Here is a 15386-nt window from a genome sequence, read left to right as displayed (position 1 = left end):
CAGACAGTGATAAACCCTGGGACGAAGAGTCTCAAGAGATAACGAAGAGCGCAGAGGGAGAGGAAACAGGCAAGGGAGAGGGGAAAAGTGTAGGGAAGAAGCGAAGGGAAAGATGGCGGCTCGGCGTGGGCGGGAGTGGGACGGGGACGAGCTGGGCGGTCCGCCGCAGACACCGCTCGCCGCGCCCGTCGTCTGCCTCCTGCACTCCGCTGGGGACCTCGCCGCTGGTGCCTTCGTCGGCTCGCTCGTCGGATACGGTGCTGCTTTCTATTCCCATCTTATTAGCCCGCTCCAGTTCAAATTAGAGGCGTGCTGGTTGTTGAGCATAGCTAGTTAATCTGGGGATGCTGCGCGTCGTGCCTAAAACTTGGACTCCAGCCCATTTGCTGTGAAAGGGTTAGGGTATCGTCGCTACGACTCCGAATGGGGTTCGATGTGTGGTAGGGTAGGAGGGAAGGGGATTGCAATTGCTATTATTCTACCTTGAAACCTTTGTTCCAATCATTTTTCGAAATGGGAGGGTTCGATAGACCTTAAGCAATTGCAACATTGTCATATGAGGGTCTTTTTGATTTTTGACGTCCTAGTGAGTGGTTCAAAAATTTGTTGTCCTGACTACACTGGAGAACCCTAACAGGAATGCGTTGTTATCACGATTCAGAAGGGAATGATAGTTTGTTGAACGTGTGGTTAGTGTCACAAGAGTGATGATGACACATTTCACTAGAAGCGGTAGCTTTGTTAGAATAGGGTCTTACTGTAATCTCAACCTCCACATCCATTCTTGAGCTCTCCCCCATGCTTTGTATGGGCCAATGCAAATGGGCTCCTTGATTGCCTAGGGAAGTAATAGCCAACTGCCAAACTGAGTATGAAAGACAGGAAGAATGAAAAAACATTGAAACTTCATTTCTGAAAATCTAGTGTTAGAAGAAATAGAAGTATTCCATTGTATCAGGACTTACCTAAAATGTGTGTGTGTGTGTGTGTGTGCACGCGCGCGAGCATCTCATCACTTTGCATCTCCTGTTCTACATACCCAGCGAAGCTTCACTTTTCATGTGACCCTTTTTCATTCCACTAGTCTTAGTTTGTGCTACTTTTCCAATATGGACAGAAACATAATGTTCTGTTAGATTTTGAATTTATTTATATTATTTGATTTCTTTTCCAGGCAAAGGTTTGATTACAAACCAAGGTATGAAGGCTTCACTTAGCAATGCTGGATCATCTGCCAAGGTTAGTTGATCATAATGTTCATGTATATATTTTGGACATAAAAAGTGCAGTATCCTTTCCACAGGAAGGTTGCTCATATTACCTTTTCTTTGTATTAGACTTTTGCAGCTCTTGCTGGTGTCCAAAGTTTCATAATGTGCTTATTGAGAAGACTGCGTGGGAAAGATGACAGTAAGTACTTCACTTTAGATTTATTACTGTGTTACCATATAAAGATCTAAGTATGCATTTTCAATGAAATACCATCCATTGCAGTGATCAATGCTGGTATGGCTGGTTGTTGCACAGGCCTTGCTTTGAGTTTTCCAGGTACAACTATGTGACTATAGTTAGCAATTGTTTTGAACTTTATCTTCACGAACATTACATTGTTTGTTCTTACTTTCTCGAACTACAAACAGCGCAACTGATGCTAGATGATATATCTTTACATTTTTTTAGTTGAGCTAGATGATATTTCTTTAAGTTCTTTGTTTTCGCTCCTATCTACTGTTCAAGTTACCATTGAGTTAGTTTTTTAGATATTATTGCCTTTCCTTTTTCTTGGTATCTTGGTTTGCTGAAGAATATTATTACTTTTCCCTTTTCATGGGGGCATCCTAAATTGTCTATTTCGGTACCATCTGGAACCACAGAAAATTGCATAGTTCTTGGAGTATTCATTAATGGCTTTGGTTAGTTTATCGCCAATTTCTTCATATGTTTCTATAGGTATAAAAGCCGAATGTCTAAAGAATTGTTGATAGAACAGCAACCTTGTTAGGTGAACATGTTTAGAAGACTACTGTGCGGCATTGTTCCTATTCTTTCAACTCTGATCATTCCAGAGACTATTTTGAAATTATTTTCTGTTTGCTTGATGTTTGCATGTAACCAGATGAGCATGCAAATCGATAAGGAAAGTTGTAGAATCAATCAATAACACGAACTAATCCTATTTTGAGCCTGTCAAGTTGAGTCAAATTATAGCAAACGTTCTATACTGAAACGTTGCGAAGTTTATATGCCTACAAATTCTTGCATTTCGTATCCCTGGGAGTCCCTTGATGGTTCAGGGACTATACGTATGAACTTGCTGTACTGTCCATGCTCCTTGAATTCTGAATCATCATATGGAAAATTTGGAATTAAAGATATGCCAAGACCCTGTTTTATTTGTAACAAAGTTGTATAATTGTTAAAGCATACAATGATGAAATATGCAGACTAACCTGATTTAAGGTGATGTTCTTATGGAAAATTTGTAATATTTGAAGTATTATTTTTTTTGTGGTTGGCATATCTGTTGCAGTAAAATCAGTTTGTTTTCTTTGCTGAACTTCATTCATAACAATGAATGTTCATGCATAGTGCATTTCTTTCGTGCATAGTGATCATTTTGGCATTCTGCCACAGTTAATCAAGTTTTAATAGCACATGATGTCAATACCTAATATACTATTATGCTGTGCCTTCAGGTGCACTTCCCTATCATAAACCAACATGAATATAGGCCATCAATGCTGTGCCTGTACCTTGCCCATGGGGCTTATTTTCTTCAGAAAATTGCATTACCAACAATGTACAAAATAGCCCGCTATTAGCTTTTTAGGTGATCTACCGCTACGCTATACAATAATTGTCCCCTATATCAGCTAAAGGGTTTTTTACAGAGTTTAACGGTAATAAATGTCCGCTAAAAAAGTTTTTGTGATATTTATCAACGCTAGGTCAAGTTGTGAGTATATTTTTGTAGTGTCATTCCCTCAAAGATGTAGTTAAAAGAATCAATATAACTAGGGTGGACCATAGACAAAGATAGACAAAGAAGCATGTGCACAGTTGGATTGTCAAGAGGCATGTCGAGTCTATTTTAGAGTGTCAGACCAATAATGCTTCTAATTTTGTATGTAATTATTGATTGTTTTATCATTCCGCTAAATGATTTAGCTTCTGCTATAGCCAGGGTTTTTTTTACCGACCGGAACCGGTCCGGAAACCGCGGTTACCGGTGCAACCGGGCCGGACCGGTTCCGGTACCGACCAGTTGCAAACCGGCCCAATTCAAAATTTAAATTTGAATTACAAAAAATGAAAAATTCCCAAAAAAATCCTAAAAATACTTCACGTTGCGATGAATCTAATGGTGTCAAAAATTTTCAAATATTCGTTCATTTAGTATACTTTGCGGGCATGTGAAGTTAAACCAAAAAAGAAAAAAAAGGTCGGCCCATTAAGGCCCATCGCGCCGGCATATGACTCACGCGGTTGCCTCCCACTCCCACGCTTATTACTATTGTATTTGTATGCATGATTGTAAGTGTGGTCTTTTACATTAATATGTGAATTGCTCGGTTTTTTTGGTCATAGGACCGGTTACACCTCAAACCGGAGCGGTTTACCGACCAAACCGGTCGGCTAACCAGTGCAAACCTATTGAACTGTCGTTTTTTGGTTTGAAATTTGAATTTTGCCGGTTTTTTCCGGTAACCGGTCAAACCGGTCCGGTATACCGTAACCGGTGGGCGGCGGTTTCGTCCCTCCGGTCGGTAAAAAAACCCTGGCTATAGCTCGCTATAGCTTTTTATAGCTTTTAGAGAAGGCTGCCGCTAAAGTTTATAGCCCGCTATTTCTTACATTGATTACCAGAGAAAATAAGAAAAAGTGAATAAATCAATATCATTGAAGTTTTTTCATCTACTGTTGGTGGTCGCCTGAAAAGTGTTTCTTGAATCTTGATCGATGGTATCTTTGAGCAAACAACAGAGACATGCATTATTTTGCTTAATTGCTCTGTCAGGATAGATAGGACCATGTATAGCCTGATAGTTGTTTGCATAATTAAAATTATTCATGGAGTTGACTCTAGGTCACCATCAAAGTGCGTCTATTCCTGAGGCATACCATAGAATCAATATTTTGGGCAATGTACACTGCAATATCTCTGTCATTTGGATTTAATGTACCCTTCAATATTTGTTCTGATTTTAGAATTGGGAAGATTTCATATATATGTAAAGGGCTTAATAACATTTGAATTTGAGCTTGTTTAAGATTCAACCTGTAACCTTTTAAGATGCCCTGAACTTGGATTGGGCAAAAAGGAATTTTCATGCCTGTTGTCTCCTATTGGGTTTAATGGCAGTCTGTTCTGACAAATGTTCTTATTTCTATAGTGTTCATCTAACACTTTTGCTGTCTATTACTACCACTATTGTTTAAAACATTTCTCATATACATTAAGACATTTAGGCTTAGTATTGTAGCACTCTTTTAGTTATTTTAAGAAAGACAAGCAATTTAATTTTTTCCTTCGGAAATTTCCATGTTCAGGTCAATGGTAGTGGTTTGTTTGCAGTCTAAATATGATTGGGCACAAGTGCATGACTTCAGCTTAAGCTCACCTTCAATTGAAATAAACAGAGACAGGGTAGTCCTTGAAAAAAATAATCAACGGATAGCCTGACTTTTAGCACGCCAACTGTAGGCTGGTAAATAATTGTTGTATTCATCCAAACCCTAGATGGGTGTGTATATATAAACCTATACATGTGCCTCTTAATGGGCCTCTATACATGGGCTCAATATACTCCAACACCCCCCCGCAGTCTGAACTACCGGCGCAGCGGTGTTCAAGACTGGATAACAAGAAAGCTAATATCTCCCCCGCAGTCTGAACTACCGACGCAGCGGTGTTCAAGACTGGACAAGAAGAGAGTACAAATAGAGAACAAAGGACAAATATCCCCCCGCAGCCACAACTAGCCACCGGCTACGTTGAGGCTGGATCGAAACTCCGAGAAGGTCGAGGAGGGCAGCCCCTTGGTGAAGATATCAGCAAGCTGGGAGGTAGTCGGGACATGGAGTACCCGAACATCGCCGATTGCGACTCTGTCGCGCACGAAGTGTAGGTCGATCTCCACGTGCTTCGTCCGCTGATGCTGGACGGGGTTGGTGGAGAGATACACGGCGCTGACGTTGTCGCAGTAGACGAGCGTGCTCTTGGCGAGCGGGCTGTGGAGCTCCGCTAAGAGCTGTCGTAGCCAGGACGCCTCCGCCACGCCGTTAGCGACAATCCGGTACTCCGCCTCGGCACTGGAGCGGGAGACAACCGGCTGCCGCTTGGACGACCAGGAGACTAGGTTGCCGCCCAGGAAGACGGCGTAGCCGGAGGTGGAGCGACGAGTGTCCGGGCAGCCAGCCCAGTCAGCGTCGGTGTAGACCACCAACTCAGCAGAGGACGAGCGGTGAAGCACTAGGCCGAGGTCCACAGTGCCACGGACGTACCGGAGGAGACGCTTCAGCGCAGCAAGATGTGACTCCCGGGGATCATACATATGGAGACAGACCTACTGAACAGCATAGGTGAGGTCCGGCCTGGTGAAGGTGAGATACTGCAAAGCGCCGGCCAGACTCCGGTAGGCAGTAGGATCAGTCACGGGATCACCCAGATCAGCAGACAGCTTCGCTGAGTGTTGACTGGAGTGGAGCAGGGCTTGCAATCAGTCATCCCAGCCCGCTCCAGAATATCGAGGGCGTACTGCCGCTGGTGAAGGAGAAGACCAGACGGGCGAGGCTCAACAGTGACGCCCAAGAAGTGGTGGAGCTGACCGAGATCCTTCATAGCGAACTCCTGCTGCAGAGAGGAGATGACACTCTGAAGCAACTGCTGACTGGAAGCTGTGAGCACAATGTCATCGACATATAGTAGCAGATATGCAGTCTCATCCCCACGGCGGTAGATGAAGAGAGACGTGTCAGACTTGGCTTCGGTGAACCCCAGTGTCAGCAAGAACGTGGCGAACCGAGAGTACCAAGCCCGTGGAGCCTGCTTCAGTCCATAGAGAGACTTGTTGAGCCGGCAGACCATATCCGGACGACTCGAGTCCACAAATCCCGCAGGCTGAGAGCAGTAAACAGTCTCTGACAAGGTGCCGTGAAGAAACTTATTCTTCACGTCCAGCTGGTGCACAGGTCAAGTGCGCGAGAGCGCAAGTGAGAGGACCGTGCACACCGTAGCGGGCTTCACGACCGGGCTGAAGGTCTCATCATAGTTCACACCAGGCCGCTGAGTGAACCCCCGGAGAACCCAGCGAGCCTTGTAGCGCTCTAGGGTGCCATCAGCCCGACGCTTGTGCGTCCAGATCCACTTGCCAGTCACCACATTGCAACCAGACGGACGCGGCACGAGGTCCCACGTCTGGTTGGCAAGAAGGGCCACGTACTCCTCTTCCATCGCGCGACGCCAGTGAGGATCCGCTAAGGCGTCGCGGATAGAGGGGGTACCGGAGAGACCCGCGGCTGTCTCTCGGTGGCAGAGAGAGTCGCAGCCTGGGACGCCATCCGCCGAGTCACCATGGGATGGATATGCCGAGGATCCCGATGGATGACTGGCGGGTGGTACACCTCCGGCTCGGCTCGAGCGGGAGCCGGAGGAGGCGGTGTCGGCTCCGGTGTCGGCGTCGCAGGAGCCTCCGGAGCGGGAGGCGTCGACGGCGCCGGTGTCGACGCCGAACGACGCCGGTACACCTGCACCGGCTCAGCGTACCGCTGTGGTGCCGGGGTCGGCGCCGAGCGACGCCGGTACACCTGCACTGGCTGAGCGTACCGCTCAGGTGCATGGGAAGACACCGGAGCCGCGCGTGGCGCAGCGGGAGACACTGGGTCCGCGCGCGGCACGACCGGAGGTCCGGGGGCCGCGCGTGGCGCGATCGCGGCCGCGCTCGGCACAGCAGGGATCATCGGAAGCGGTGCTGGTGCGCCAGGAAAACCTGCAGGAAAAGGACAGACAGGTAATGGTGGCTGAACCACCGGGTCAGTCGGAAACAGAGACGCCAGCTCGGGATCAGAAGGTGTGGAGGAGGTGGAGTAGGGGAAGTCCGACTTGTCGAAGACGACGTGTCGGGAGATCAGAACGCGGTGAGATGTGAGGTCAAAGCATCGGTACTCCTTGTGGTTAGGGGAGTACCCGAGGAACACACGAGTCGAGCGGGGCGCCAGCTTGTGAGAAGCGGTGGCGGAGGTGTTAGGGTAACACGCACACCCGAAGACCCGAAGGTGGTCGTAGCGAGGAGGGGTACCGAAAAGAGCGTGGTGTGGAGTGGGAGCAGGAGAAGCAGTGGACGGAAGATGGTTGAGCAGGTAGGTGGCGGTGTGGAGGCTCTCAGCCCAGAAGCGTGGGGGGAGAGAAGCCTGGATCAGAAGGGTGTGCACAACATCGTTCGTCGTGCGAATCATCCGCTCAGCCTTGCCGTTCTGAGGAGAGGTATACGGACAAGACATACGCAGCTGAACACCCCGAGACAGGAAGAAAAACCGAGAGGTGGAGTTATCGAACTCCCGCCCGTTGTCACATTGGAAGGCCTTAACGGTGAGGCCGAATTGAGTGGACACCCAGGCAAAGAAGTGGAGGAGGGTGGGGAAGGTCTCAGACTTGGCGCGCAAAGGGAAAGTCCAAGATTAGTGAGAAAAATCATCAACAATGACCAAATAATATCTATAGCCAGACATGCTGAGTACAGGAGATGTCCACAGGTCATAGTGAATGAGATCAAAAGCATGCGCAGCATGCCAAGAAGAAAAAGAAAACGAAAGTCTAACATGACGACCTAACTGGCACGCATGACAGAGGTGCTCAGCAGGAGCCCTAGTACATGAAACATCGGTACTACGGCGGAGCTGAGCCAAAACGTCGCGGCCGGGGTGACCAAGCCGGCGGTGCCAGGTGGTGGAAGAAGGCGTCACGGCAAAAGCAGAAGACGAAGAAGCCGAAGGCGAGGCAGCGGAAGCAGGAAGCCGAAGAGTGTAAAGGGGCCCCGGGTTGTCACATCGGAGGAGTGGACGCCGGGAAGCCGAATCCTTCACAGTAAGACCAGAGGAGTCAAATTCGATAGAACATGAGTTGTCAGCAGTAAACTGACGAATAGAAAGAAGGTTGTGAACCATTTGAGGAGCAACAAGAACATTAGGAAGACGAGGAGCAGAACCCGCGGCGGTGACAGGAAGGCAAGACCCATCACCAACCATGATCGAAGAAGGACAAGAGGGGTGTGGGGGTCGGACAGAAGAGAGGATACCAGCATCGGGAGTGGTGTGGAACGAGGCACCCGAGTCGGCGATCCACTCGGTGCTGGTCGGCGGCGTCAGTCCCATGGTGCTGAAGGACTGCGCCAGAGCGGCCTGGTCCCACCCCCCAGGCCAGGTCGGCTGTTGGCTGGGCTGAGCGGGCGGGGTCCAGGACGGCGCGAAGAGTGGAGCAGCACCGGTGAACATGGCCGCCGGCTGGAGCTGAGGACGAGGCCCCCCTCCCGGACCCTGGAACAGCCACATCGAGATGCGCCCTGACCATGTGTTGCTGAAGGATGGTCAAGGCGTACCTCCAGCGGCAGGGGCAAGAGCGGGAGCCGGAGCCGGTGTCGGCGCGCCCCGACGGCCCCCACCTGTACCGGTGCTCCCAGAAGCAGAGCCACCACCACCACCCCGTCGCCGGCGGCGTACACGGCCCCCCTCTCCTCCGGTCTGCCCGGCGGGAGTAGCACCAAGGAGGGAGGTGGCAGGAGCAGCGGAGGAGGCCGGTGGAGTAGCAACGAGTGCGGCGGGGGTGGGCGAGGACGATCCGGGCGCGAGACCCCTGGTGATCTCCTCGAGGGTGAGGTCGTCCCGGACCTGCAGGAAGGTGGGGAAGGGCCTCTGGCGGGCGATACAGCCCTTCAGGTGGTCGTAGGTGCTGCTCAGTCCCCGTAAGACATTGAGCACCAAGACCCGATCGGACACCGGATCCCCGAGGTCGTGAAGAGCATCGGCCATGCTCTTCATCCGCCGGCAGTACTCACCGACGGAGAGGTCCCCCTGCACGAAGGTGCGGAAGGTGGCGTTGAGCTGGAGGGCGCGGTACTCGGCGTTGCCGAGGAACTGCCCCTCGAGCGCCACCCAGGCCTGCCGCGTGGTGCCGCCGTGTGTCCTGACGAGGTCCTGAAGATCCAGGGAGATGGTCCCGAAGATCCAGGACAGGGCGACGCTGTCGAGGCGCAGCCACGTCACGTCACGCGCCTCGATCGACGAGTCGACGAGGACGTGGTCGTCGAGGGCGTAGCGGCGAGGGTGAGGAGGACCTGGTCCCGCCAGCGGCCGTAGGAGGAGGATGCGGGGTCGAGGAGGACGGAGACCAGGGTCCTAATGTTCTGGACGCCGGCGGCCTGGAGGTGGAGCTGGGCGACCATGGGGTCGGTCGGGTCGTACCGGGGTCCAGAACCAGCGGGCGGGGGCTGGTGGGAGGAAGAGGCGCCATGCTCAGGGTCGACGGGCAAGCCGGAGGAGACGCGGAGGTAGCGCTCCGCCTCGGCGACCCGGAGAGCGAGTGCGTCGGCGTGCGCGGCGGCCGTGGGCCCTGCGGGGCCCGCACCCGCGCCAGCAGAGGTCGCGGCGGGCAGAGGGCCCTGCTGGGCGGCAGGGGCGGCCGCAGCAGCCTGCTGGGCCGCGGCCAGCTGCACGGCGGCCTGCTGGGCGGCGCCGGCGGTCACGGCAGCAGTGTTCGCGGCGGCTCCGGCAGCTCCCCAGGTGGCGGCGCCAGCACCCGCGGCGGCGGCGGCGGCGGCGGCCACGGCTGCGGGATCTGCGGCGGCGGCGGCCACGACTGCGGGATCTGCGGCGGCGGCGGCATCACCCGGCGGCTGCAGGGAGGTGACCAGGGCGGCGGCTCGCGTGTGCCCGGCCTCCGCGTCCGCGCCAGCTGCTGCAGAGGTGGCGGCGCGGATCTGCGAGCAGGGGGCAGCTGCGGCCCAAGCAGAGGAGCGTTGCGCCGGCTGCAGGGGAGGCGCGGCAGCAGAGGAAGAAGAGGGGAGGGGAGGGAAGGAGGAAGGGGGGAAGAGGGACGGCGCCGGGAGGGGCGGCGCCGGCGGCCAGCGGCCAGCCATGGAGGCCGGCGGCGGCGGCGGCGGCTGCAGGGTAGGGAGGAGAGAAAAAAATCTAGCTCTATACCATGTAGGCTGGTAAATAATTGTTGTATTCATCCAAACTCTAGATGGGTGGGTATATATAAACCTATACATGGGCCTCTTAATGGGCCTCTATACATGGGCTCAATATACTCCAACACCAACTAATATGCTGTGCTTTCAAATGCCCTTCTCTGCCAGATACCATCATGAATATAGGCCATCAATGCTGTATTGCTGTGCTTGTACCATCTCCATAGGGACTTTTTCTTCAGAAAAATGCATTAGAGGAGAATTTTTTTCTAAAAAATGAATGAATCAGTATCATTGATGTTTTTTCCTCTACTGTTGGTGTTCACCTAAAAAATGTTTCTTGATCGAGGGTGTCTCTTAGAAAACAACATAGACATGCCATTATTTTGCTTAATTGCTCTCTCAGGACTCATAAGACCACGTAAAGTCTGCCAGTTGTTTGCATAATTAAAATTATTCACGAAATTGACTCTAGGTCACCAACTCACCATCAAAGTGTGGCTATTCCTAAGGCATACCCTTTTTTTCCGAATACGCAGGAGATTCCTAAGGCATACCCTTACATCAATATTATGTCCAATGTTCACTACATTGACACTTCAATATCATCCCATTCAATATTTGTTTTGAATTTTATTGGGAAGATTCTGTGTATATGTGAAAAGACTTATTTACCTTTGGGTTGACACTTGTTTGGATGCTATTCAACCTGTAATTTTTTTAAGATGCCCTGGACTTGGATTTGGCATCTAAACTGGTTTGGAATCAACAGCAAAGGATCTTGTAATAACTAATAACAATCTGTTCTGACAAATGGTCTTGTTTCTGTAGTGATCGTTGTTTCTGACAAAGGTTTATCATTTACATAAAGACATTTAAGCTTAGTTATTATAGCACTCTTTTAGTTATTTTACAAAAGGCAAACCATTTATCTTTGGAATTTGTCATTTTGAGGTCAATGGTAGTGGCTAAATAGCAGTCTAAATACGATTGGGCGCAACAGGGATTGGTACCATTTGCATTGCATCAGCTCAAGCTCTCTGCTCTTTTGACTGAAATAAACAAATGGAGACAGGGTTGACCATGGAAAAGCAAAATCAAGGTTAGCCTGCCAACATCAACATCAATTGAAGCTGTGTACGACACCCCAGTCTGAACTTGAAGGATGGGGTGGGGGGGTGTTTTACTTCAGCTACTGTCCTCCATGCTTTTGAACCTTATCGATACAATGCATTTATCTCTGTAGCATAGGGATGATAGTTATTTAAGATATTCAATTACAACAAGTTAACAGACATTATCTTCATTGCTACTGAAATAGTAACATTAGACAAGAAGTTGTACTCTTGATTTTATAGTACAATAGGTGTGACGATCATTGACACCCTGAATAATAAGTTGTGATTAAAAGGGTATTCCTAGTTTCACTCTCATATGTTGAGGCTGTTACATTTTCCCAATCGAAAATCAATTTGGAATTTCACATTTCCGTAATTATGAATTGTAAGATGCATTAACTGTGTTCACCCACCATTAATGCTTCAATCTTTCTGCTAAACCAGGTGCACCACAAGCAATGTTCCACAGCTGCGTCACCTTCGCAGCATTCTCATGCATAATGGATGGGCTCAACAAGCAGCAGGCCGCCATGGCACTCACACATGACGGGAAATCCTCATTTGCCAAGAGTCAGGAGGCTGGTGTTCTCCCACCTTTTACACTTCCTCCACTTCTGGATCCTTTGGACGCTTTAGCTTCGTCGTGCCAGACCCATGTTAAGCCTAAACACTAGACTTTGTTGAAGTCTGATTCCCCAAAGAGAGCGATCCATAGGTTCTCCATATGTGCTTGTTTAGTATTCTGAATTTGTGACCAGTGATGTAGATCCATTTCGGTGTTGAACTCGGGTCAGATTTGGTAATTGTAGTGCCATAGCGTGTATGCCCAATTTTTATATCTAGTATCCATGATGCAGTTTGCACGAAGCGCACTGAAGAGATAATTACTATATTCTGTGGTTAGGTTCTGTTGCGATGTCAACCTCTTGTGCTATCCTCTGCACCATTACCAGTCAGATCCAGCTAAATCTCATGTTAAACAAAGCATGCTACCATTATCCTGATCAGATCTATCGAAGGTACATGCATTCAGTCACCTATTGAGTTTTGTACAAGAGAGAGGTGCACTGAGGAGCTGTTCAAGTTGACCTGCCATCAATTGCTCCTGGAGTGGGTGTATAATTGTATTCCCCGGTGCATCAAATAATTGTGGGATAGGTCGTATAGTGGAGGCCGTTCCGTGCTCATCCTGCTATGCTACTGGTGCCATCTCCACCACGAGTTGCCTTCTCAGCCTCCACATGGGAAAAAACAAAAGGCGGCTTGGGGTGCCAGGTGCTACAGGGCCACTCGTACAAACCCCGTACAGATCTTTGCGTAGCTTTGCCTGCCTAGCCGTGAGGGGCTGAGTTGAAACATGAGGTGGAAGAGATTAGTCTGACCCAGCTGCAACGTGACACGTCTCTTTAATAAACCAAAGGTGATTAATATGGGTCCGTTTTTCGTTGTATATATATTCCTCTTACTACATAAAGCATTTGAGTTGCTGATGATGGCGTAATTACCACCATTACTATTCTACTTCAATGCTTTATACTTATAGTACCACTCAGCATACATAAATCATTTTTGGCACATGAAAATAATTATATATTTATACTTGCATTCCTATTTCCTCTACTCAGATGGACTCGCATGCATTCATATATACAGTATTTATTTTAGAGTACAATAACCCCTAACCCGGTCCTTGAATTACTGCTACAGTCAACTATTTGATTGGAGACGGGATAATAGCTTTCCAATGCACGACCCAGGTAGCAAGGCGCGTGCGCACGTCACCTCTAAATCAAACACTAACTTTAATTTGCCCATAGCCGCCATAGGTTTGACGCATAGACACCGATGCATCAGCTCCAGAACATCTTAGCCAAGATGGCCTATCTTTGGATCGCCGCGAGGACAAGCAAGGAGTGCCAACATCTTGGATAAGGCACAACGAAGCCCGAGTGTAGGCAATTTCACTACTACAACGCCATGTTTTTTTCAGAGGTAGATCAAAATGTAACCCAATCCTACAAAAGGAGCGAGGTCACTGCAGTAGTTGACCCGCTCCTGGAAAAGCTTTTTTTTTCAAGGGTGGGTGACGAGGTGACCTACCCTTGAAAATTGCATTTGTAAGGTGCAAGGGAGATATACTACTAATCTCAAACGTATAAGGGGCTACTATTTATTAGTGACTGTTGGGGAGAAGACTCCGCCAAGCAGCAGCGAGAAGGAGAAGGCACAAATCGGGAGAGTAAAATGCTCATGAGGGAGAGAGAGTCCCCATTTGACCCCTTGGGCCAGCTATATATAGGAGGGGAGGGGGTGGCAATTTAGCCCCGGCCCCCTGGTGGGTATAATATTTACAAATAGATCCCTGGGCCGCTACATGAGGCCCATTAATCTCATGGGCTGGGCTATTCCCCCCAACAGTAGCCCCTCGGCTACTTTGTTTTGATCGGTACGACAAAATATAGTAGCTGAATACATAGGAAGTGGCCCAGCTCTATCTATGATCTCGGCCACGAGGACTGTCCTCATGACCGCCCGCTCGTACGCCTCGCTAAAAACTCCATCCAAAAATCCAGTGGGACAAAACAGATGGAGAAAAGAGCACGTATGCCTAGCGGGCCCACATATACATGGTGATACACTCTAGTTAGTGGTTGTCTTCGGTCTTAACAATGATGAAGGTCTTCGGCGGTGACGAATGTCTTCGGTGGTGATGAAGGTCTCCGGCGGTGATGAAAGCGGAATCTTCATCGCTTGACTTCGGTTGGATCTCGTCGTCTCCACGAATCACTCTTCGTCGCAATTGATGTAGTCGAAGTAGAGGATGCAGTGTCTTCGGCTCTCCGCTTCCGAGCGCCAGTCAAGACTAGACGCGCAAAGTGATGCTAGTCTGCCCTGTCCCCAGCCCCTCTTGGCCGGAGTTCGTAGCGGGGGGAGCGAAGGTTCTTCAGGAGGCGAAGAGGAAACAGCCGATGTCGAGGGTCGAAGTAGTCGTCGCCGAAGTGGAGGGCGAGCCCCTCTAGCCAAGCTGTATCGGCGAGGGCAAAGGCCAGGCGAGCCCCTCGAGTCGAGATGTGTCGGCAAGGGCGAAGGCCGTAGTAGTCGTTGCCGAAGTAGAAGGCGAGCCCCTCGAGTCGAGCTGTGTCGACGAGGGCAAAGGCCAGAGCATTCATCGCCTAAGTAGAAGGAGAGCCCCTCGAACCGAGCCGTGTCGGCGAGGGCGAAGGGCGTAGTAGTCGCCCCCGAAGTCGAAGGCGAGCCCCTCGAGCCGAGTTGTGTCGGCGAGGGCGAACGACGTAGGAGTCGCCGCCGAAGTGGAGGGCGAGGCCCTCGAGCCGAGTTGTGTCGGCGAGGGCGAAGGCCGTGGCAGTCGTCTCCGTAGTAGAAGGCGAGCCCCTCGAGCCGAGCTGTGTCGGCGAGGACGAAGGTTGGAGTAGACGTCACCGAAGTAGTGGGCGTGCCCCTCTAGCCGAGCTGTATCGGCGAGGGCGAAGGCCAGGTGAGCCCCTCAAGCCGGGATGTGTAACACCCGGTTTATAAAAGGACATAAACCGAGCAATCATATACGTGCCAGGATCAAGTCACACGTATATACAACAGAATGAACAGTATATCATAGCACATATCACGTAAAAAGATATAATAAAGCGAATATGAAAGTTATTTATTACAATAATGACAAAATGTCTGATACAGCGGAAGCGAAGTACAAATACGATAAAAGCTCTCCGAAGCTGAGCAGGGTGCCACAGGGACGTCGACTGGGAGACGAACGCCTAGAAGTCCTCGTAGTCCTGGTAGCGCTGAACGAACTCCCTCGTGTCGGCAAGAACTGAGCAGCAGTAGAGTATCCAAGAGGAAAAAGTAGAGAAGAGGCAAGAGTGAGTACACAACTTGTACTCAACAAGTATAACACAAACTATGAGGCTCTAAGGTTGGCTGACTCAACTGCATTAGCTTTTAAGTCTTGGCAAAATTTTATTAAAGCTATTTACTACAAGTTGATGAATTACCATAAACCCAGTTACATAGTAATTAATCAAATTTAATTAAGAACTACTGAGAACCAAACCGAAACCACCAAGGA

At 49.8% G+C, this 15386-nt stretch overlaps 1 protein-coding gene across 1 annotated transcript; it reads left to right on the top strand.

The window, feature by feature from the left end:
- The first annotated feature begins 14 nt into the window (after positions 1–14).
- LOC120689629 (mitochondrial import inner membrane translocase subunit TIM22-3-like) lies at positions 15–12210 on the top strand. The gene is made up of 5 exons (XM_039971987.1): positions 15–257; positions 1175–1239; positions 1338–1410; positions 1495–1548; positions 11747–12210. Exons 1-5 carry the CDS (start codon positions 113–115, stop codon positions 11974–11976), a joined length of 567 nt encoding a protein of 188 aa, XP_039827921.1. The 5' UTR covers positions 15–112; the 3' UTR covers positions 11977–12210.
- The last annotated feature ends 3176 nt before the right edge of the window (positions 12211–15386 follow it).

This window comes from Panicum virgatum, chromosome 9N, assembly GCF_016808335.1.
Source record: "Panicum virgatum strain AP13 chromosome 9N, P.virgatum_v5, whole genome shotgun sequence".
NCBI classification, from domain to species: Eukaryota; Viridiplantae; Streptophyta; class Magnoliopsida; order Poales; family Poaceae; genus Panicum; species Panicum virgatum.
The sequence above is the reverse complement of the archived record's forward strand: the minus strand, read 5'-3'. Positions and strand labels throughout refer to the sequence as shown.

What these genes read in the sequence shown, in the direction of transcription:
- LOC120689629 (XM_039971987.1), top strand. Translation starts at nt 113, where the DNA reads ATGGCGGCTCGGCGTGGGCGGGAGTGGGACGGGGACGAGCTGGGCGGT. An exon ending in CGGCTCGCTCGTCGGATACG is followed by an intron (nt 258 to 1,174) that starts GTGCTGCTTTCT and finishes TTTCTTTTCCAG; the next exon opens with GCAAAGGTTTGATTACAAAC. An exon ending in ACTGCGTGGGAAAGATGACA is followed by an intron (nt 1,411 to 1,494) that starts GTAAGTACTTCA and finishes CATCCATTGCAG; the next exon opens with TGATCAATGCTGGTATGGCT.